This window comes from Neurospora hispaniola, assembly GCF_033458365.1.
Source record: "Neurospora hispaniola strain FGSC 10403 chromosome Unknown B0T23scaffold_5, whole genome shotgun sequence".
NCBI lineage: Eukaryota > Fungi > Ascomycota > Sordariomycetes > Sordariales > Sordariaceae > Neurospora > Neurospora hispaniola.
This window is the reverse complement of record NW_026944410.1, coordinates 2,235,370-2,257,143: the sequence shown is the minus strand read 5'-3', so window position 1 is coordinate 2,257,143 and position 21,774 is coordinate 2,235,370. Positions and strand designations below refer to the sequence as shown.

The window sequence follows — 21,774 nt, the reverse complement described above, 5'->3', positions numbered from 1 at the left end:
ATGAAAATCACTGCAGAACCCGGCAGCCATTTCACCCTTCAATCATCCACATGATTGCAATGTCAGAGTTCACAATGTCTAGTGTAGAGTGTCAGACTTGTCCGAGTGATCATGATCGACACCTGGCATTCATTCATTGTTGTGCCCCTTGTGCAATAGACGGCAGGAGTCAAAGCAGAGATGGCGATGATGGGACGAAGCACTTCTCGACTCATTGACTTGCTCTTCGAAACAATCAAATGGGGACATCCAAGTTATTCACAGATCCAATACACAACTAGCCGGCAAGCGTGGTGCCTAGCCGGATGCCCCAGATGTCCCAGATGTCGGAGCAATTTATTCAAACACCGAACCCACGATCGTTAGCTCGAAACTAGGGGTCCGATGAGCCTCCACGCGGGAACTCTTTGTCTCCGGGACAACATCGATGTCAACATCATAGCTGTCACAGTACGTACATTGCGAGGCTAACGCACCGAGGTATCTGACAAATTCTTCAAGATATCCAAGAAGGACCAGAAAGAGTATCCGAAAGACTGAGATCCCCAGACAGTGCTTGGCATCGTCCATGACAAAGCATGATTCATATTATTGTGTTTGTTCCTGTTGTTCTCTCTCAGTGTCTTAACAAAGGTACATAGAAGCTGCAATGGTGGAGAAGCCAATGTAAGCGGACGAACCTGAACCTTAAACCCCCAAAGCTAGGTATCAAGGGCCCTTCAGACCATCCGTGACTTCAATACAAGTCAACAGCCGAAGCCTACGAAATTATCACCTCTCATCATGACTCCTACCGGAGGCACATTTCTCGCCCACATAATCACTGCCGTACTGCCGTGGCCTACGGTCCCGAACAGCTACAGTGATATGTTCCTATTTCAGGTACATGATTTCATTCCAACCTGATCCCGACGTCCAACAGTCCGGGCCGTCTGCTGTGCCTCCTCTACCCAGAGCCTGTCCGATGGCCTGAGGATGACAGGAACGGTCCGTACCACCGTTCCCGCTGTTTTGGGTTCGCTCTCGTGAACGGGCACAGAGCCTCCTGCTTGAAGATTCGCTTGCGTGGTACACCTTATTCGAACTTCTTCCACGAGGTCCAGGGGCAATGTCTGGAGAAAATAGATCATCGCTAGCTCGCAGGCACATGCGGTAACTAGAACTCCAATCGGGGTATTAAGCAGGGTTTTGCATGTTATCAACAGGTGTGCGTTTAAGTGCAGAGGGTGCTACCACAGTACACTGTATGCACGAATAGGGGTACTGCTGTGCAGAGCTGGATTTTGGATTGCATTGTAGCTGAAAGATAGGGAAAGACTTTGCATGAATTGAGGCAGGAAGAGGATCAAAAGGAGTGAAGCTTTCAAATAGGTATCATTTGTATATAGGCAGTCAGGTACGCAAAGGTGCAAATGGAGGTACAAATACCTAAATGCAAGTGCACTAACAGAAATGGAGCCTATGGATGCCACCAGGCCTAACCACCTCGGGCACTCTTTTGCGAGCGAAAAGTGCACTTTCAGGCCGTGCGTCACAAGTCAGATAGTGCGTGCCGGGTGACGGTTGAGATCTTACCTAGCTAGAGGTACGTAGGTATTCCTCTTCATGGCTTCCAATGGCTGATGACACGAAGCTGGTACTAGGTACTAGTGGTATTCGTGTATACCTACTGCGTCCCGAAAGAAAATACCTGGATGTAGCTTCTACTTCCGTTGGCGTCTTCTAGAGGAAGTGGGAGTGGATGGAAGTGTACCTTATCGACTCCCCTCTGTGTGTGGTACAACTCAGACTACCTCTATAGCACCGTGGTGCACCCCTGGGTGCCTGCACAGCTGTACCTGCACATGCCCCTGCTCAATAACTCCCCGGCTTGCTCTAGTTGGTGCTTTGAGTGACAGTCGCAACATGACCTTCTAAGCCCCTGGGTGAGCAAAGGTACACCAGGATCTGATTATCATAGCCATCAAACACGCGTCATCCAATTTGCTATCTTTCTCCGTTTGTTGAACGGCCCACGAGGCCATGCTTTTCCTGTTGCCCTGATGTGGTGCGACCTAGGTATTCTCGCTGCATGCGGTTCGTACCTGGCTGGACCTGGTAGCCATGCAGCCACCCAGTGTGGGTTTAAATGTCTCCGGCCACCTGCAAATCCCCCGTCAAAGATGTACGCTCCGACTTCACTTTCGTTACGGGAAAAAAAACCAACAAATCTGTTAGAGTCACCGTAGCTGATCAAATGTTCAACTCTGAAGACGAAGCAATTCGGGACACTGGTTTTGGATGTCTGGAATGCTATTTCTTTCGCGAGTGTACAGGAGGTGCTTTGGTGCGAAAACCTCAGTTGGAGGTGGCCGGAGACTTTTGGACCCCAAGTTTCCACTTCATGTTCAATGCTGGTTTGGTTGTTAGCGACGGTCCTTCCAACAAGGGGTTTGCAAGGAATATACAGGTAAACATCAGAATAACCACATTCGAAACAAGCAATTAAGAAGAATATATGAAGCTTCCGAAACGCATCTGGTAGAAACTTATATAAGCATTGAGATCATGGTGGATACCTCTAGATAAGTTGTTGTGCAGAATGCGTAGTGGAGTCCCGCGCCAACGAAAAAAACTAGGGGTGGACAGTTGGGAAGTCCCCTTTTGGACACCATATCAGGTGTGTATACCAGCTTGAGCATTGGAAGAAGTCCATTGTGTACACAAGTGTCTCTTGACACTTTCCACATGATGAATCAATGAACCAGTTGATATATGCCGAGTGTGGATTTCGGGTTAAGGCTGTACGGATGGAAACTAAAGAAAGACATGATTGGACATGATCATATCGAACTTGATCCGTTGGGCTCGTCTTCGCCTGAATCTCGACGCATGGATGCGCCCTGCAGGAGGGAACACACAGCCTTGGTGTTCGAGAAGGCGGAGTTGTTGCAGGTGTCGGAATCGCCTGAACTTCAGCTGTATCTGGACAATCTGCAGAAGGATGTGCGGGCACGCTGCTGACTCTGGCTCGGTGGTACTTTCTTAGGCCATCCGTGGTTTCGGACTGGTCGTCATTCGGTTCCGCTTCTCACCGGCTTCCGTTGCGGGTGTGTATTGTCCAGCTCATCGTGCGTGAGAATACTGACATGGAGGTTACCACCTTAAGCGACCAAGTTTTGCGTCCCTTAAGACCTATACATAGGTAAACCTCACGAACAGCGTGTCCAATTGCGTGCCATTCGGATTCCTGATTGTGGGCGAGATATATAGCTATAATGGCCGGTGATATAGGCCGGCTACTCGGAACCGCGCCCAACGTTTTGCTTGTTCCAAAGAGTAGTGTAAGACCTCGAGTTCCGAGACCCACGGTTCGCCGATCTAGTCCGGAGTTTGGGGTGTCGTGGTCTTCGTGTCAGGTGGTGTTGCTGGGTCCTGGACCCCTGCCTTGACTCTCTTTTCGTATATGGTTTTTCGCTTCATCCCTTTCTATCACCAACTCACCCGGCAGGGAGAGAACGCGCAATAACAACAGGGAAAGAACAAACTCGAGGAAAAGCAGAACCATTCGCCAGCATGTCGTTGCGTTGTGACCTCGTCCGGAAGTGAAATAGTTTCAGAGAGGCCAGCGCAAGTGTAACGCTGGGATGATTTGGACGAAACGTGAACCCATCAGGTTGCTTGTCACGTCTTGGTCATTTCGAAGGCTGGGCTTCGGCTTCCGTATAGAGCAAGAGCTAAAGGTTTCTGACCAATCACATGCGGTCAAAAGCCAAGAGGAGGAGCCCCAGACACGACCTGGCCAGTCAAAAATTAGCGCCCTAAGCCTGTTCCTGCTGCCGCTACCGCTGCCCGAATGGAAGCGACGAGGGAGCGCGGCCACTGGGCGACCACCCAGTTACCCAGCCATTGCCAATGCTAGGTAAAAAAAAAAATGGATGCCAGAGTGCCAATCGATGCCATGCAGTGTGTGTGTATGTAAATTCCCTTGCCCTCGGCCTACATAGTAGGTGAGTGGCCTACCAGTCGAGTTTTATATTTTGCAAGCGGACCCGCCAACCCCAGGCCGCCGTGAGCTTCCCGTGTCTGTTTTCTCTCCGCCCCCATCGTCGGCATCCATACAAATCCATCGGGACTACCTGCCCTGCGCTTCTACTCCACGTCCCTGTTTTTCTTTTTCTTCGCGACATTCGAGCCAATAATAGGGCATCGCCGTTACTCCTAATCTTCGATTCCAAAGCACATAGCGCACACCAAGGACGACCATTGGCGACGCGAAACACACACAGGGAGGAGGGATCGATTTGCGCAGAAACAAACTTAGAGTCGGGTCCCATCTTCACGCCACAAACCAGCTCTTCGATCGACTTTGATCGCATCTTCCACACGCCAGCGACAACGGGTCTTCCCAACTGAACACAAAGCAACAACCGCCAGCCAAAGGATATCTGCGTTGAAGGATTGAAAGGTCACAAAGGGCGGACGACGGCATCAGGTTGACACGCGCATATTCTGGCATCTGCCATTACAATTGAGCGGCAGCCGGAGACGCAAAGGCATACCTCCGGCAGATATTACGGAAGCACGTCTCTCTCCGCAGTGACTCTCAATCCAAACGCACCGCAGCGGTTGCATACTAGACGACACCATGGGCTCAACACAATTTGGCAACTTTCATGTGAGCTCCCAACGCCGAAGACGGTGGGCGCAGAAGGCGCCCGGCTCTCCTTTCAGAAACGCAGATTCTGACTCTTGGCGCCTCCATGTTTACAGGACTTCTGTCGAGATTCGACTCTTCCTATCTGCAATGTGAGTAGGGCCCTACCCCCTCTGGTGAAGACGATGGTTCCTGCGCCCCGGAACCATGTTCTCTCGGACCCTCGTCCCTGTTTGCTCTTCAGTCTGACTTACCACGGCCATCTCTTGGGAAAACAGCTCATCTCGGATAAACACAGCCAGTCTGGACCATGGGACGGCTCGGATAATTGCCAGTTGAGAGGAATACCTCTGTCGAACGGAAAGAGGCTTGGGAACCTAGGTATGTTGCATGGATATCAACGCGAGCATGTGCTGACTCAGCGCAGGATCCATACTGCTATGCGCAATTGCGATTCTTACTTCTATGTATCTGCTCTACAGGTCTGAGCGGAAACGAGCTGCGGTTGGTCGTCGGTATGCTTGTTCCAAATCACCGGACGAAAACTTGGGGATATGATAACTAACAACTCGGCAGAGAAATGCAAGTCTTCCTCTTGGGCTACATTGTTATATCGATATGTGAGATCTTTACAGTGGGAGATTTCCCGCTGAATTCTACAGTCCGCATCGTAAGTTTGGCCTGGGCAGAAAGCGGCAAGCAGTTTCTCGTGGTTTGTTTCGTTTCGACTGACTCGCACCCAGGCGTTCACAGCCATTCACATCGGCTTCATCATCGCCACTACCTGGATACTGATGCTCAACGCAATCGTCGGCTACCAACTGCTCGATGATGGCACTCTGCTTTCACTGGCTCTGATAGTTGGTTCTGCAGCGATTCTGCTTGTCGGAACTGGTTACATCGCTCTCGATACTGGACTGCACTGGACAGGCTACTGGGATAGTAGCTATGAGCTGCCCAAAAACCGACACATTGCACTCTACGTGCTTTACCAGCTTGCGCCCCTTGTTTTCTTGGTCGCCTACTTCGTCCTGCAGGCCATCCTGGTCATCAAGATTCTTGGCGAAACGCGCCCGATGCTCTATCTGGCCTCTGCTGCGATCCTCTTCGCGGCAGGCCAAGTCTTCAATTATGTCGTCAGCAAATACATTTGTGACGGCACATCTGGAAAGATAGATGGCGCGCTTTTTGAAACCCTCTTTACTCTCCTGGCGGTAGTAATGAACTGGGTCTTCTGGTCCAGCATTACCGAGGACGATTGGCCGACGGTTCCGCCTAACCAGTTCCCATAGAAGGGCCAGTACAGGTTGAAGTCTCGAAAGCCGAGGTCAACGGTATTCAACGATGAGTTTCTGGGGATACTTGAGCGCTTGCAAGTGGGTGTCCCATAGACATGGTTCTGCCGGTGCTCATCCCGAACAGGAGAACCACCTTCCCTTTTCTGCTTCACGACGGCGGCGAGACCTCCTTCTTCGCACATATACCCCCCAACAGGAAAAAAAGCAAAACGGCAAAAATACACTAACGGATATGAAGACACGAAAGAGCGATCACATGTTTTTTTTTTTCTTCTTCTTTTTCTTCTTCTTCTTCTATTACCACGACACGTTTGCTTTAATAACGGCTCTTGCGAGCGGGAAGGGACAGAAAGAGCGAGGAGGGACGGGACGGCAAGCGGGTTGTTGGGTTATGGATTGCCCGTCTACACTGTCGTTTGGACAACCCGCAGAAACCAACTTACGACGCTTAACGACAACTATCATGCACCAAACCTAATTAAGAATGTTTCTAAAAAGACGGGGACGACGACGCGGGAATAGAAAAAGGCGTACGCAAGATGGCACGGAGTCGAAGCAGGCAAGACAAGAAGAAAGGGGGAGGGAAGAGCAGCGGGAAGACTGGATGAAACAAGCCGGAACTCTATCATGGTTCTATGATTGTTTGGTGGGTTCAGTTACGTTCCGCTTGTGTTTAATGATGATGGCTTCGAGGCGCTCTGTACGACGGGAAAATTTACGACAAATGTATACCAAGGGAGAGATGCTTCTCGGGGATGCTTTGGGGCGGGGAGCGTGGATTTACGTACTATTTTTACTTATACCCTAGTCAGACGAGGAATGAGATACACACACAGGTCATGATCTAATCATTTGCTGGTAAACTTGAGTGATCGCAACCAATTACATCCTCAGCAAAGACTGAATGTTCAAACGCTGTTTTGTAGCTTTCATCGAAAGCAAAGATGATTAGAGCCATAATCGCGGTGTCCCATAAATCCGATTTGTCGTGCCCATCAAACCTTGTAACAAACATCATCTCCCTGATTTCTCCCACGTTCCCAGCGACCAAAGCGTATTACCGTGTGCATAAGAAAAGCAAAGAAAAACATAAACACCATGAGGACAGTACCGAACCAAAACCCTTCCAGCAGGCGCCCCTCACTCCTAAATAGAGCCTCAGCCGGGCCGCCCATCGTCACGAACCTTTTCCCCCCCTTCGATCCTCGGTATATTCCTTATCTAGAAACCTTAAACAGCACGTGTGGCCTCCTGCCTAGCAGTATTGATCCCCAATTTCCGCAACTGCACCCTCGGATAAACTCCCACCACAACCAGTGCAATCCCCAATCCGAATGTCCACCCCTTGATCTTCAGCACATTCCGACTATAATCGGTATCCGCCGCCGCGGCCACGGTAGCCAGCACCAACACCAACAGTCCGTAACCAGCGTACCGATGATACCTCCACAGACTTTTAGCCTTCTCTTCCCCTCCCAGCACGGCGGGGACAGCCCAGATACAAATACCAAACACGTACTGGGCTAACAGCAAAGTGCCAGTGATCACGCCCAGGTAGGCGTGCAGAGAGTGTAAGTGGGCGAGGTGGTTGACGTGTTTGTTTGTTTCGATGATGGTAATTCCCGAAACAAAGCAGAGGAAGGAGAGGAGGTGGAGGGAGGCGTGGATGCGCTGGCCGAGGCGTTTGGCGTCGGGGGTGGAGGTTGGTTGGAGAACTAGAATCGCTTGGATGAGGAGGAAGGTGCCGAGGGATTGGAGCAATGGGTGTGGAGAGATGAGAGCGCCGAGCTTGTGGAGGAAGACGGCCGACCAGGTGGCTATGAGAAGGAGGAGAGCGCCAAGTTGGGAGAGCCAGGCTGTTCCTGTGGATGGGAGGTGGGGGTTTAGTAATGCAGGGTCACATTGGTGCTTTGGAGTGTAGAGTGGACATACCAAGAACGAGGTTCAAGAAGATAGGAGCGTCTGGCTTTTGAAGAGCGTCGCCTGGTCCTCCAAGTAGTGGTTCGCTTTCCGTTGGGGCAGCGGGCTCATCATCAGTTGTGCTGAGGGGAGGAGGAGATTGTGTTGATGGTTCCGAGGGAGCCATGGTTGTGAGCTTCTTTTCAAGTTATTTTTCAAGTCTCGGACAATGAAGGCACTTGTTTCGGTGGCCGAGCCTAAGTAAGTATCATGCGTCTAAAGCAAGTAATGTCCGACGTCTTGATGCAAGGTGGGTGAATTCTTGTGGTTGGTTTCAGTCTGTATTTCGAGCCACAGAAGATGGAAGATAGTTTGACCAGCAGGTGGCGCGGGGAAGGTGGTCTTTTTATTCAGAGGGCTGGAGGGAAGAGGAGGAGACGGCTTGCAGTGGTGCACCCTTGGGTAGGTGGTACCTGTTGCTTATCTGAGCAGGTGTGAACGTGGTCACAAATCCGATAGCAACGCCGGTACCCTGCCATACATTATCAAGGCACTTCCTCTGATGTGATGAGGGGAAGAGAAACGTTCGGACATCTAGGAGGCACGACGATGCCATGTTCGCTTTCGAGGCGCACGAGCGAGATGCAAGTCCATTGGATTCCGGTTCGTCTTGTCAATGACAATATTGATGCGTACCGAAGACCGACTACTAATTGAGATTGTACAGAAACCTTCAGAACCAACGCAGATACTAGAAACCAAGCAGTTATTCGTACAGTCAACCGACTTGCTTGGAGGTGATTGCGTAGCTGCGAACACTGATGACGAAACCAACAAGAGCTTTGGCTGAAAGAGCTGAGGTTGTAGATGCCCCAAGCTCCTCCGTCCTTGCACTACTAACTTTATACACAACTCGCACCAATCACAACTCCGTTTGCCATGTGAGTAAACCCGCACACAGTGTGAGACGAGAGCACTGCTACTGTAGCTGCCGAGATACTTACTTAAGTACCCCTGCGTATCGTGTTCACAACACCATCATCACTGTGTGGCATTTGAGCTGGATGCCCGCTCTGACCTGGTACTTGGTGTGCACACATAAGCTTTATCGGGCGGGGAGATACGTGCTCGCCCGAAACCCCGCCGTATGGAATGTACACTGCGTAGAGGTACTAGTACTACTGTGCTATACTGCTGTACAGTACTGCGTAGTGCCATAGGAATCCAAAAGACCGGCCCCTCCCTCGCTAGCACCAGGTCCTCCCGAGAAATGCGGAGGACGGAAATAGGAGCCGTACCTCTAGCCTGTAGCAAGGGAACTATCGTTACTAGGTAGTGGAGCGGTGTCGGAGCCGGCCGGTGACTCTCGTTGTAGATCAAATACGACGGTTGAGTACGACGAAGAAGGACCACGATTGTCGTTGCTGTTACGTACTTTGACCTCCCTAACGCACTATCTTGATTAAGCTATCGCTCCTGTCTGTTGCTGTGGTGATATAAAATCTGCCGCCTGCTCTTGGTTTATCCCGAGGACGCTCGTTCCCTTTCTGTTTTTTTTTTCTCTGTAACATCGAGGACTGAAGTCTCACTTATTTAAATACACATTTCCCTCACCATGACCGACATCGATTACAAGCTCGAGGCTGTTCCGGCCACTCGGATTGCCGCCGATGATATCGACAAAACTTTCCGTTCCAGCACCATCGGTCCGTAGCATCCATCTCACCAAACATGGCAACCCAAACCTTTCAACTAACGGAAGTCGAGCTGAGATACAGATCTTATCTCGGGGGCTCTCGGTGGCAAGGTTCTCGGTTTCTCGGACGAATGGTTCGCCGAAGCAGCCAATCTCCTCACTCCTACAGCCCCTATCCGCCAGCCTGGAAAGATGGTTTACACCGGCGCCTGGTATGACGGATGGGAGACAAGGAGACACAACCCCGCCGAGTTCGACTGGGTTGTGATCCGTCTGGGCGTCGCCTCGGGTACCGTCGAGGGTGTCGAGATTGACACGGCTTTCTTCAACGGCAACCATGCGCCCGCCATCTCGGTCGAGGGTTGCTTCAGCCAAAACGACGATGAGGTTCTGTCATGGAAGGGCGAGCGTGGTGGATGGGAGACTATTCTTGGTGTTCAGGAGTGCGGCCCTTCGCAGAGATTCGGCTGGAAACTCGAGAACCCCACCAAGAAGCAGTACACCCATGTGCGACTAAACATGTACCCCGACGGCGGCATTGCCAGGTTCCGTCTATTTGGACACGCCGTACCGGTCTTCCCCGACGCTACGGATGCCATCTTTGACTTGGCGGCTGCCCAGAACGGCGGAGTTGCAATTTCCTGCAGTGACCAGCACTTTGGTACCAAGGACAACCTTATCCTTCCGGGCCGCGGCAAGGACATGGGCGACGGTTGGGAGACAGCACGCTCGCGCACCAAGGGCCACGTCGACTGGACCATCATCAGACTCGGCGCGCCCGGCTACATCCAGAACTTCATCGTCGACACGGCCCACTTCCGCGGTAACTACCCCCAGCAGGTCAAGCTGCAAGCTATCGAGTGCAAGAGCGAGGGCGAGCCGGGAGCAGATGCTGAGGGCTGGACAGAGGTTGTTGAGCCCATCAAGTGCGGTCCCGATCAGGAACACCCTGTCGAGAGCTTGGTGAAGGACAAGCCGTTCACCCACGTCAAGCTCATCATTGTGCCTGACGGCGGAGTGAAAAGACTGCGGGTGTTTGCGAAGAGGGCTGTTTAAGAAATTACCAAGCTATATATCTGAAGGCAATTATTCGGTGAGGGCAGCATTTACGGGGAGCCATGAACAGCGAGCGATCCACATAAAAAGGGGGAGGACCTCATTTGGTGGGATGGGCAAGTGCAAGTGCAGTCATTTGAGCGCGAAGAATTGAAATCTCTCAGATCTTTGATTATCTGCGCTTAAGTCACAAAGTCTAATTCTCAATCAGCTTTCGTCGTAGAATAAAATTAGATGGATGCACGGCTGCCCACGAGACGAGGTTGTTGCGAAGCTTAAATTTGAGTACATAGAGCAGTCGGCACCCCAGAAGTAAAGTTCGCTAGCTCCTCGCTAGGGTCGATAACAATCAGGGTCCTTATTTCCCCACAAACTACCGGTCGAGATGCCCTCACCGACGTTTGTACTTGGGTGACCTCAGATCTTAGGACGCGTCGTCCAGGAATCGCACAGCAATACATCGGGTTAATCAACCGCTCATGGAGCTTTCCAATACGTTGCTGTCAAGCTGTCATTCCGCGCTGTTGAACATGATATAATCCAAAAGTTGTGACATTGAAGCGGAGGTCACTACCTTACCTACAGGTATAAAAGCACGGACCGCCGTAACATCGATAACAGCGGTAGTACAGTGGTAACGTCAGTGGGGGGGCCTAACTTGAAGCAACCGAGGGCATCAATACGTCCACCGTCTCTGTCCTTCCTGCGTTGACCACCAAGTGCAGTACGAATAGACAAGTCCTGGGTGCCCTGCTTCCGTGGCGCAACTCCAGGCTGTCGCTTGAACTGAACCCCTAACAGGAATTACCTGGTCGAGATTTATTGTCACTTCCTCTTCCTTACTAGGTTTCTTCAGCCAGCTAAAGCAACGTCACCTTCTTTGCATTCCGCCTGCTCTCCCAACTCTACACCGACCAAGTCCTGGCCTGCCCTGAACCCTCATCCTCGGCCGCAGTGCGCTGAATTCAGTCCGACTTCGACCGACATCTTTGGATACAATTTCCTACGCTGACGTTATAGCCTTGCCCGAAGAACAACCCGCCGCTTTGGTTGACCTGCGCTCAGACCCGACACCGCTCGCCGCATGCTACGCTCGACCCGTACCAATGGATAACGGGGGCTTCGATGGCGGCTTCGGTGCCGGCGGCGGAGACGAAGGAGGTTTTGGAAACGACGGGGGAGGATATGAACCACAGCAGCAAAAGAAACAGCAGTTGCCCCCCGATCTACCGCGCTCCCTCGATGACAGGAGACATGCTCCTAACGAACACTTGGTCACAGAGACGGAGATGTATGACGGATGGCAAGGTCGGTTACCCCTTGTCTACTCTATAGAACCTATCATTCCTCGCTTCATGTCTCGGACTGGCCAGCCCTCGTACTGACTCTCCGTCTCATCAGGACAATCACAGTTCTTGACAACACCCATACCGGCCAAGCCTTTGAGCTTTAGCAACCTTAATCTTGACGACCCCCAGTTCGACGAGGACATCACCAAGGGCGGGGCCGAAAGCGAGACTAGATTGATGGAGATGCTGGCTGCGCAGGCCGCACATTCGGCTAGCGCAATATTTGAGGATGAGAATCAGATCGCCAACGACGACAAGATGCCGCAGGACGAGAAGAAGGATGTCCTCCAAAGAGCCTTCATTATGGCTGCAAGCAATGGCAATGTCGAGTCTGTCCGTAAAATCCTAGATGGCCCAGCTAGACAATACGTAGATCTCAATGCGCCGGATGAAGAAGGAACACCGGCCCTGATCTACGCAAGCTGTTTTGTAAGTTGGCTCTGTCCCCACATCAGACCGAATGCATGGGAAGGTTTTACTAACAGAACTATGCAACAGGGACACGAGTCCACAGTACAAGTCCTTCTCGACGCAGGAGCTGATGTCGACAAGCAAGACCGCAATCAATGGAGCGCGCTTATGTGGGCTATGACCAATCGACACAAGGGCATTGCAAAGCTACTACTCGACAACGGCGCTTCTCCCGAGAAGAAGACCTCTACAGGACGAACTGCATTCGACTTTGTTGCCCCGGACAGCGACATGTCTTTCTATCTCCACGACAGCGGATATAGCATTGGCACGGCTGGTGCCGACGACTTTTACAATCCAGGCTTTTCTCAAGACAAATTCGAGGAAGAGTTGGCCGAGAATGAGATGCGCAGGAGAATGATGATGGAGAGTGCTCGTGATCTGGAAGTTGATCTAGGGAACGTGGGCATGGACGACCAACCCGAGGTTCGCACTCCCCTCCACCAAGGAATTCAAACCCGCTCACACCATATTGCTATGCTGACCATGCGCTAGCCTATTGACGAATTTGAGGAAGAGCAGCAAGAGTTCGACTGGGCGAGGTGTCTCCACGATCAAATGTTTGTCTTCCAGGAGAGCGAGCTGGACAGCATCCTGGACATTGTCATCACCAACATGACCCCGCAACGATCACCATCACAAAAACCTGTGCCCGCGAACATGATCTTCCTGGGGGCTCGATATGCGCATTACCATGCCAGCCGTGAACTGTTAGCAAAGCTATTGATTACTGCCATGGATAAGATCAACAATGTCGTGGAGAGATATCAGTGGGATATGACTATTCTGGCTTTTTGGGCATCCAACGCGACCCTCTTGCTACATTACCTCAAGAAGGATGCCGGCTTGGTAGAAGCGACCACCGAGTTCCAGGCGCAGCTTTCAGAGCTGATCAACGAGATCTTCATTCTCATTGTCCGGGATGCAGAGAGACGTCTTGACAAGGTGCTGGATGCTGGCATGTTGGACCACGAAACAATCCCCGGCTTCGAAAACATCACCTTCCAGAATGAGTGGACGATTTTCAAGCGCAAGAAGGAGGTGAAGGAACCGCCCATGGAGAAGCGCTTCAGGCCGCCGTCCCCCAAGCAGAGGGCGAAGCCGTCTCCGCGGAACGTGACATCACTACTCTCCTCTACACTATTTGTCCTGGACCTGTATGATGTCCACTCAGTGATTACGGCACAGGTCATCTCACAACTGATATACTGGCTCGGCGCCGAGCTCTTCAACCGCATAATGTCCAGTCGCAAGTACTTGGCGCGCACCAAGGCCATGCAGATCCGCATGAATATTTCGGCCCTGGAGGACTGGGCTCGTACGAACAATCGGCAACCCGAGCACTACGAGGGCGGCGAGATGAAGTCGAGCGGCGAGACCACCATGGAGGCAACGCGCCGCCACCTTGCCCCCGTCATTCAGCTCCTCCAGTGGCTGCAAGTACTTTCGTCGCTGGGCGCCGACGACCTTGAGGCCCTGATCGGTACTCTCCAGCAGCTCAAGGCGCTGAGCCCCCAGCAACTTATTCACGCCGCGACGCACTACCGCTCCGAGGTTGGCGAAAAGGGCCTTCCCAAGAGTGCCATGAAGTACCTCACGGCCCTGCAGGCCATGCGTAAGGAGCGCAAACGCGAGTCGCAAATGTCGCAGTTGTCAGTCACATCGTCCATCAAGGAGCGGGTAGGCGATGGCAGTGTTAGCACGCCGGTGACGCCCATCAGCAGGTCCATCAACGGCAGTCCCTGGGCGTCCACCCCAGGCGGCGCCACGTCGTCTTCCGAGGGTCCCGGAGGCGGTGACGGGGAAGGCGACGAAGACGATGAGGACGCGCCGGCTAACTTGCTTCTTGATCCGGCTTTTATGCTGCCCTTTACTCTACCCAGCATGACGGACATGCTGGTCAGCTACGGGGCCGGGTTCGGCGGCGTGAACAGGGAGAGGGAACGAAAGTACATACCGACTATCCCGCCCGAGTTTTTGGATAAGTTTGAGGCGGCGACTAGTGGAGGGAGGAAAGGACCGCCGCTGTTTGGGGAGGAGGATTGGGAGAATGAGGAGGTTTAGATTACGAGGAAGCGGCACAACACACGTGTGTTGCGGGAGAGTAGGGTAGGGTAGCAGCCACTATGAAAGAAGTTTTAATAAGAATATTTTTCTACATAATGCGGGGTTACAATAGTGGCTTAGTACAGACATGGTCGATGCGTAGCTGCTCGATGGGAGATTGTTCGGGCATTGTGGTTGGGTAGGCTGAGGTTCTTACTGGCTGGTTTATAAACAGAGAGGGAGAGAGACAAAGACGTACCTAACGGAATTGCCTACATTGCGGCGGGATATGTGAAAGTATAATCATCTCGACTGATCGTTGAAGTACCGAGGTTGTAAGGGAAAACATTGAACAGAAAAGGGTCAGCTAGTGAATAATCACATTAAAGTGTTACAATGAGGTCTAGTAGGTGGTGATAAATTGTGTGAGGAGATATATGTTGGCAGGTTGGTAGAGTTGGCTGCATCGGGTCCCGGAACGAAGTCGATGGGTGGTGATGGAGACATGGGAGGGGATCAAAGGAGCGAAGCGAGATATGACTACCTTAACTTTATTTATAGAAGAGGGGATACGAGCGAAATATAACCACAATACTGACTTATTTATGGAAGGGGGGTTACGAGAGAGCATGATTTAAGTTGCTCCCAGCATTCGAAGTACAACACAATTTGATTATTATCGACGTTCCGCGCAGTATGGTAGTAGATACGTATTAATCACCTTGTGCAACGTATCGTGCATTGACTCGAGAGTAGATATTTCATGATACAGTCTGTTGAACTTGAGGGTAAGCCTTAGCTTGAAAAATGGTTAAATGGGGAGTTTAACGCATGAATGACATCGAAGTTCAGGTCAAACTACGGAGCCCAGGATATCTCTCAGAAAAGGGAACAATGATGATACATGGCGGTCATGTGGGAAACTAGGCTTGGTGCTGTGCCGCTGGTTGCTTGGATCGTTCGTCTTGGCGTCCGTTTGGCTGCAAGCTCTCATGCAAGGGACAGGAGGATGTTGGTTGGTTGACGGGTGATACGACGAATGGAAAGCTTTATATATAAGATGAGGGGAGGAGAGGGGAGGGTATGCAATATGGACGGGATTGGTCTACTCTCACCATGTCGATATCACTCGAGATTCCGTTTCGAAAACTTTGAGACCTTGATAGCTTGACTGCCTGATGTTTAGCTTGGGACGAATGCATTGGAAGTCTGAGACGCTACGGTCGGTAGCCGACGGAAACGGGAGTAGTCGATTGGAAGAAACGGTGGTAATTTTTTCTTTTTCTTGGCCATGGCCGGAGCCGAAGATGTAGTTTCGACAAAGTGTAGACATTATACATAGTGTGGGGCTACGTAGTGAGACGAACCTGGCTGTTACACTAGTTACCCGTTTGTCAAATAGATGCCAGAAAAGTACCTCCTGCTGCCACCACTACCTAGTAAATTGGACGAGCAGTTGCACACTTGTGTATTGTGAGTCCATCTATGATCCAAGACCACCTGCTTTGCGGGGTATAGGCAGGAAACTCGATGCGATTCCATCTCGGATGTTGGCGGATTACCGCCTGTAGACCGCCTGCCTAACGGTTAAGTACATCATTAGTATGTACACAGATACAGAGATGTTGGTCGCCTTGTGTCATAGGGATGGGGAAGTTGGGAAGTCAAAGTAGTATTGGGACCCCAAGTGGCACAAAATCCTAAGTCGTCTGAAGTGTGTAATAGTTATCGAATGAATCGGGTAGTTGGATAGATTGCGTTGTCGCCTTTGTATCTGATATCATGTTACTTGTTGGTTGTGATCTGCGACCTGCGGCATAGGGGACCATATGAGTTCACAAGCGCGCAGTCCTCTTCTCCGGCTTTGTCTCACTTGTCCACGGCTTGTTAGATTTCCATGCCACATCGCGAGCGACGCCGAAGCTAGCTTTGATCAGGTACTCTGGGCGGGCAACCGTTGGACTTGCTCGGCTCGTGGTGTGCTTTGAGATGTTGATCGACCCCAGGTGTCTCAGTCGAGATCATTTGTGATCGGAGGGTAGCATTCTCGCCGGCCCGCACCCGCAGTCCTCATTACCTACAGGGACATGTTCATCCCGTTGGGTAGCGTACTTGGAGCAAGTTGTGCCCACGGCGTTGTGGACGTACGGGCGTCTGTCCTTGTCAACTTCAGATTTCGAGCAAGAGTTGGCAAAAAGTGGCGGCGGCATGAACCCCCACATGGAAGCGCGATGACCGCCATCATCGGAGAAATACTTTCGCGAGTACCCAAGGCAGGGAGTAAGATGATGTCTAGAAGCTTTTGGGTTGCTGCTCGCGCATTGGCTGGATCAAATAAAACCGATGGTGGACTGTAGGCCGAGTACTTCGTTTCACTTCAGCGGCCTGGAGGGGTACATGTGAGTCCGGTGAGAAAGGGCCGGAAGGAGGATTCGACATGGAGAAGGGAGGAAAGGTTCAGTGCCTTTTCCTCCCACTTGGCGATGCCTATCTTATTGTCTCTCCTTCCTGCCCTGTACCCGGGATGGCTCTTAAAGGAGATGCTATTCCCCATCCATCAACCTTGAATATTTCCCCTTTGTTCGTCATACCCTCCAGTTTCAGGGACTGTAAGTCAGCAATCTCATCCGAGGATTATCTTTAGGTAGTCGTGCTATTATCGATGTCGCCGCGGCCTCGGACACTGCATCATCATAGCCGGACTACAACCTGGACGCCGCCCCCGAATTTATACACGCCGCCTCCTTGATGATATCCTGTTTTCTGCTGTTCGCAACCTTCTTGTTGGTTTCTGCCTCTTCTGTGCAGGAACTCTGAGCCTCGACTGTTCAACGTCAGACACACAAGTGTCACAAGACCGCAGCAAGGTGACACGATACCCGGATCATCAGTACTGCCCACTCCCACCATTTCCACCTTACCTAGCCACCGCTATAGAGGTAACCATCAGCCGCCACGTTCTGAAGGCCGCCCCAGGGCGGCAAAGAGCAGCAAACAAGCGGCCATCCCGGCATAGTCAACCCTGTTCTCGTATAACCCGACCCTCCCATTGCTCCTCGTTCGTCGCGTGCCTCACACATGGCACCGCTGAGGACGGCAAGTGTGCGCCACAGGCCAAGTGTAAGGTTGAGAAGTCGGCGACTGTCGTCGGTTAGAGACAACCACCCTGATCCGGTGGGCGTCCGTTATGAACAGACAAAACAGGCACAACCGCCCATTCTGCTCCCGCCACTACCTCCTCGTTGCGTCTCGATTCGTCCGCGCGCCTCGACCACTCCCACTGTTGCTGTCTGCCCAGCAATCCCGCCACCGCCGGAAGACCACCCGCTCTTTCGACTAGAGCCTCATCTCCGTCCCGACCCACCGGCCGTCAGCATCGTGGGCGACGTCGAGTCAAAGAGGGATTCGTGCGCGCCGACCTTATCGTCTATCACGCTACGGGGCGATAGCGAGCGCGACGGCATTTTGCCTGATTCAAAGAGCATTGAGAAGGCGTTGGATAGCCCCTGCTCAGAATTTGCGACTGACGTCAAAGAAAGTGATGACGACGACAAGGGCGTGCACAAGCCGGAAATAGAAACATCAGGGATCGTCGCGGCCGAGCTGTGCATTCCTTTAGCAACCGCAAGAGCTTTGGCGCTATCGCCGGCGCCGGCGACATTACGGTCATTGATAAGAGCGTCAAGATCGATAGCTGGCACGACGACATTCAGCATCCGGGCCAGTGTCCGGTCGAAGTCGATGATGGAGACAAGCAGGATCAGAAGGCGGAAAAGGGCCCTTGGATCGGTTGGCGGAGAGGACGACAGGGACCAGGTTGCATTTCCCGAAGCGGATGGATCCTCCAGGGAGTCGACGGCCTCATCTAGCACGTTCCCCCCCGGCAGTACCCCTTACGCTAGAGCGTCTGCCAGTGCTTCTACCGCCGCCATGCGGGGCTCGCTTGGTTCATCCAAATCACCCAAGACGCTGCAAAGTCCCCCACGCCCGCAGCACGGTAGCGCAGGTGGCTCATCAACCGGCAACTCCTTGGCCGTCACCGTCGGCGCTAGCAGGCCGGGCAAGGGGCCAGACACCAGCCAGCCCTCCCAGGCTCTGGGCATTGCTTCCACTGGTTCTTTTAGTTCCCCTGCCCCAACCAGTCTTGGAGCTGACAATGTCCACGGCCCCTTCAGTCCAATTAACACGCTCATCTCCCAGGACCGTCTTGCAGTCGACTTTGGCAACTTGTACTTTTCAAGCCGCGGCAGTATCATGTTTGGCGGGCAGGCTCCGGTCGACAACAGCACGCAACGAGACGACGAGCTGGCAGACGCAGCAGCACAGGGAACCGACGGCCCTACTCCTCCTACACCTACCAGCACGGCGCATGCAGCAGCAGCAGCAGCAGCAGAAGCAGCAACACCAACCACACCATCACCACCACCACCACCAACAGAACCTCTACTAGCAGCAGCAGAAGCAGCAGCAGCAGCAGACTTGGACCACCACCATGAGACGGACAACCAAGGGGAAAGGGAGACAGAGACAGCCAGCTCCAAATCATCGCGCCTCAGTGACGCCTCGGGGCTAACACGCCCATCCATCGCCATCAATGAAGACCCGACGTCGCCCTCCGCCCCGCTGCCCAGTATCCGCGTTATGCCCATGGACGTAGAGAGGGAATCACAAAAGGTGAGATCGCTCTATGAATCCAGCGATGGTTGGCTAGATGGCGGGCGGCGCGTCTCGTTCGCTGGCGATATTCCGCCTCTACCCTCAGAGGGAGACCCATCAGATGTTGTGTACGGCTTTCCTTTTGAACCAAGACACAGACCTCACCATGCGCTGCTAACCCGTACCTCTTCTTAGAGACCCTCCCCGATTACATGTTCTGTCCTCGAGCGACTGGGCCGCGAGCCACATTGCGCCAACACCGCCCACAGCACCCTGGGTCAGTTCTTCGTCGCTACGGGATGATGCTGCCAGCTATCACCGGCCTGGTGCTAGGAGATGGGGCGAGCACGAACGCGCCGGCGGGCTAGAAGATTGGGAGAATCTGGATGGAGTTGAAGTTGACCGCTATGGCTTCATCAAGGAGAGGCCAGCAAGGCGAGAAACCAGCTACAGGCCAGAGACGAGCAGGACAGTCAGGCCAGGATCCAGGTCAAGACACTTCTCACCTAGGAGAAGAAACGTGTTGACGAAACGGCCCGGTTCGGCTTATTCCTCGTCACCCCTCGGTCAAGGCCTTGTTGGAGGCCCGCCGAGCAGAAAGGTGTCCGCGCGATCCCTACACACTTTTGACTCGGCATATTCAAACGCATCCCGAAGATCTACACGATCGTCTTTCCGGTCCATCGCCAATCACCTACCACCCAACCGGGACCGGCGATGGATGGACGAGGCTGGGGATATGCTAGCGTTTCCGGCGGGGGGGTTGACCGACATCCTGGAATACGCAGCTAAGATGACGGGCAAGAAAAGCACCGAAGCCCTGAAGAAGAAAGAGTTGGAACGGTCCGAAAAGTGGAGGAAAATGGCAAAGGTCATTCAGAGATTCCCGCTGGAAGACGGCGGTGAGGGCCAAGCCCGCCGCGAAAGTCAAGGCCAAGGTCAAGGTCAAGGCCAAGGCATGAACTTTGAGTTCGACACGAAGAACCCCAAGCTTATCGAGCGCACTTGGAAAGGAATTCCAGATTGCTGGCGCTCCGCAGCTTGGTTCTCCTTCCTCGCAACAAGTGCAAAGAATGCCAATAGTCCCGAAACTGATGGGGTGCTAATCACAGCGTTTCAGAGATTGCAGGACATCAGTTCACCCGACGACGTGCAGATTGATCTCGACGTTCCCAGGACGGTCAATGGTCACATCATGTTCCGGAAGCGATACCGTGGGGGCCAGCGTCTACTGTTCCGCGTTCTACACGCCATTTCATTATATTTCCCCGATACCGGCTATGTCCAAGGAATGGCTCCTCTAGCAGCCACGTTGCTATGCTACTATGACGAGGAGAGGTGTTTTATCATGATGGTTCGCCTTTGGAGGTATCGTGGGCTTTCGAGGCTGTATTCGCCAAATTTCGAAGGGCTCCTTTCCACCCTGGACGACTTTGAGAAACATTGGCTTGCGGGAAAGGACGTTGCTTCCAAACTTGTACGTTTTTAAGCTTCAGAACGCTTGCGGTTTCTCTTTTCTTTTCTTTTTTTCTTTTTTTCTTTCTTTCTATTTTTTTTTCTTTTTTTTCCTTTGGCGCTGTGCTAACAAATTATTGTCTTGTAGACTGAATTAGCCATTGATCCGACGGCATATGGGACAAGGTGGTATCTTACACTATTCAACCTGTCAATACCATTTGCTGCTCAGCTCCGTGTCTGGGATATCTTTATGCTCCTGGGAGAATGCCCGCCTGAAGGGGAATTGGGCCCTCAGGTTTCCGCAAGAGACTCCGGAGAGGTGACACCACACTTACAACACGCCGATACTCAGCAAACATCCAAGACTAATAAGGAGAAAAGCTTCCTGGCAAAGTTGAGCGAGCGTAGGAGTAAACGACATCTAAACCAAACAGCTGCAGAAGTGCCGCGAGGTCTTGATATCCTCCACGCTACGAGTGCTGCGCTGATTCACGCCATGAGGGACGTGTTGCTGGATGCGGATTTCGAAAACGCAATGAAAACACTTACATCGTGGATACCAGTTAAGGATGAGGACCTACTAATGAAGGTAGCACGAACAGAGTGGAGGGCACATCAGAAAAAAAGGGACAGATGAGCGGACAGACGGATGAGATGAGTCGGCCGGGCTTAACGTCCTTCAGATACGAACGAGTTTGGGTTCTAAGTTTTGGATCGGGTACGGGTGCTGTTTGTTTTGGGCAAAGCCGCTGATAAGGTGACGGGCTGGACGGGCATGCAGAGTGATCAGGAGGGGGGTTCTGTGCGCGGTCTCTCTGCTACCTTCACTCGTTTGCCTTTTGCCCTCTGCGTTATTATATTTTCTTTCCTCTAGCGCTGCTGTTATACCCTTTGCTCAGCTTCGATGTTGCTCTCTTTGCGCTTCCGGATAGATACCCTTCGTGTTCGGTTTTTCGGCTACTTTTTCTTATTTTTTTGTTTTTGGATACTGGGATTCGTCTTTCCGGTTTTGGTTGAAACCGACCGCAAGTATATTTTGACTCACTAATCCGGCCCGAGTTCATTGCTTTAGTTTTAGCCTGGATCGAGAACTCTATGGGACTTTCGTTCTTCATTCTCTATCACTATACGTTTCTCTTAACACCTGTTCCCCACTGCTGCTGCTGGTCTCACATATTGGTTCCTGACGCCATTGTATGTTTTGCTCTT

General features: G+C 52.2%; 5 protein-coding genes across 5 annotated transcripts; 4 read left to right on the top strand and 1 right to left on the bottom strand.

Annotated features, from left to right (window-relative positions):
• Positions 1-4,511: 4,511 nt before the first annotated feature.
• Positions 4,512-6,173, top strand: B0T23DRAFT_167491 (chitin synthase III catalytic subunit). The gene is made up of 6 exons (XM_062832845.1): positions 4,512-4,657; positions 4,753-4,788; positions 4,915-5,017; positions 5,064-5,151; positions 5,213-5,306; positions 5,380-6,173. The coding sequence occupies exons 1-6, from the start codon at positions 4,628-4,630 to the stop codon at positions 5,926-5,928; spliced, it is 900 nt and encodes a 299-aa protein (XP_062691876.1). The 5' UTR covers positions 4,512-4,627; the 3' UTR covers positions 5,929-6,173.
• Positions 6,174-7,164: 991 nt separating this feature from the next.
• On the bottom strand, positions 7,165-8,020 carry B0T23DRAFT_405502 (eukaryotic cytochrome b561-domain-containing protein; the record flags this gene model as incomplete). The annotated part of the gene is made up of 2 exons (XM_062839008.1): positions 7,165-7,796; positions 7,867-8,020. 2 exons carry the CDS (start codon positions 8,018-8,020, stop codon positions 7,165-7,167), a joined length of 786 nt encoding a protein of 261 aa, XP_062691875.1.
• A 1,106-nt stretch (positions 8,021-9,126) lies between these two features.
• Positions 9,127-10,723, top strand: B0T23DRAFT_167469 (Allantoicase). The gene is made up of 2 exons (XM_062832844.1): positions 9,127-9,539; positions 9,612-10,723. Exons 1-2 carry the CDS (start codon positions 9,449-9,451, stop codon positions 10,583-10,585), a joined length of 1,065 nt encoding a protein of 354 aa, XP_062691874.1. The 5' UTR covers positions 9,127-9,448; the 3' UTR covers positions 10,586-10,723.
• Positions 10,724-11,494: 771 nt separating this feature from the next.
• On the top strand, positions 11,495-14,850 carry B0T23DRAFT_167454 (uncharacterized protein). The gene is made up of 4 exons (XM_062832843.1): positions 11,495-11,893; positions 11,987-12,363; positions 12,433-12,831; positions 12,901-14,850. Exons 1-4 carry the CDS (start codon positions 11,692-11,694, stop codon positions 14,467-14,469), a joined length of 2,547 nt encoding a protein of 848 aa, XP_062691873.1. The 5' UTR covers positions 11,495-11,691; the 3' UTR covers positions 14,470-14,850.
• A 2,679-nt stretch (positions 14,851-17,529) lies between these two features.
• On the top strand, positions 17,530-21,202 carry B0T23DRAFT_405500 (uncharacterized protein; the record flags this gene model as incomplete). Its single annotated transcript, XM_062839007.1, has 3 exons — positions 17,530-19,235; positions 19,303-20,584; positions 20,711-21,202. 3 exons carry the CDS (start codon positions 17,530-17,532, stop codon positions 21,200-21,202), a joined length of 3,480 nt encoding a protein of 1,159 aa, XP_062691872.1.
• Between the last annotated feature and the right edge of the window lie 572 nt (positions 21,203-21,774).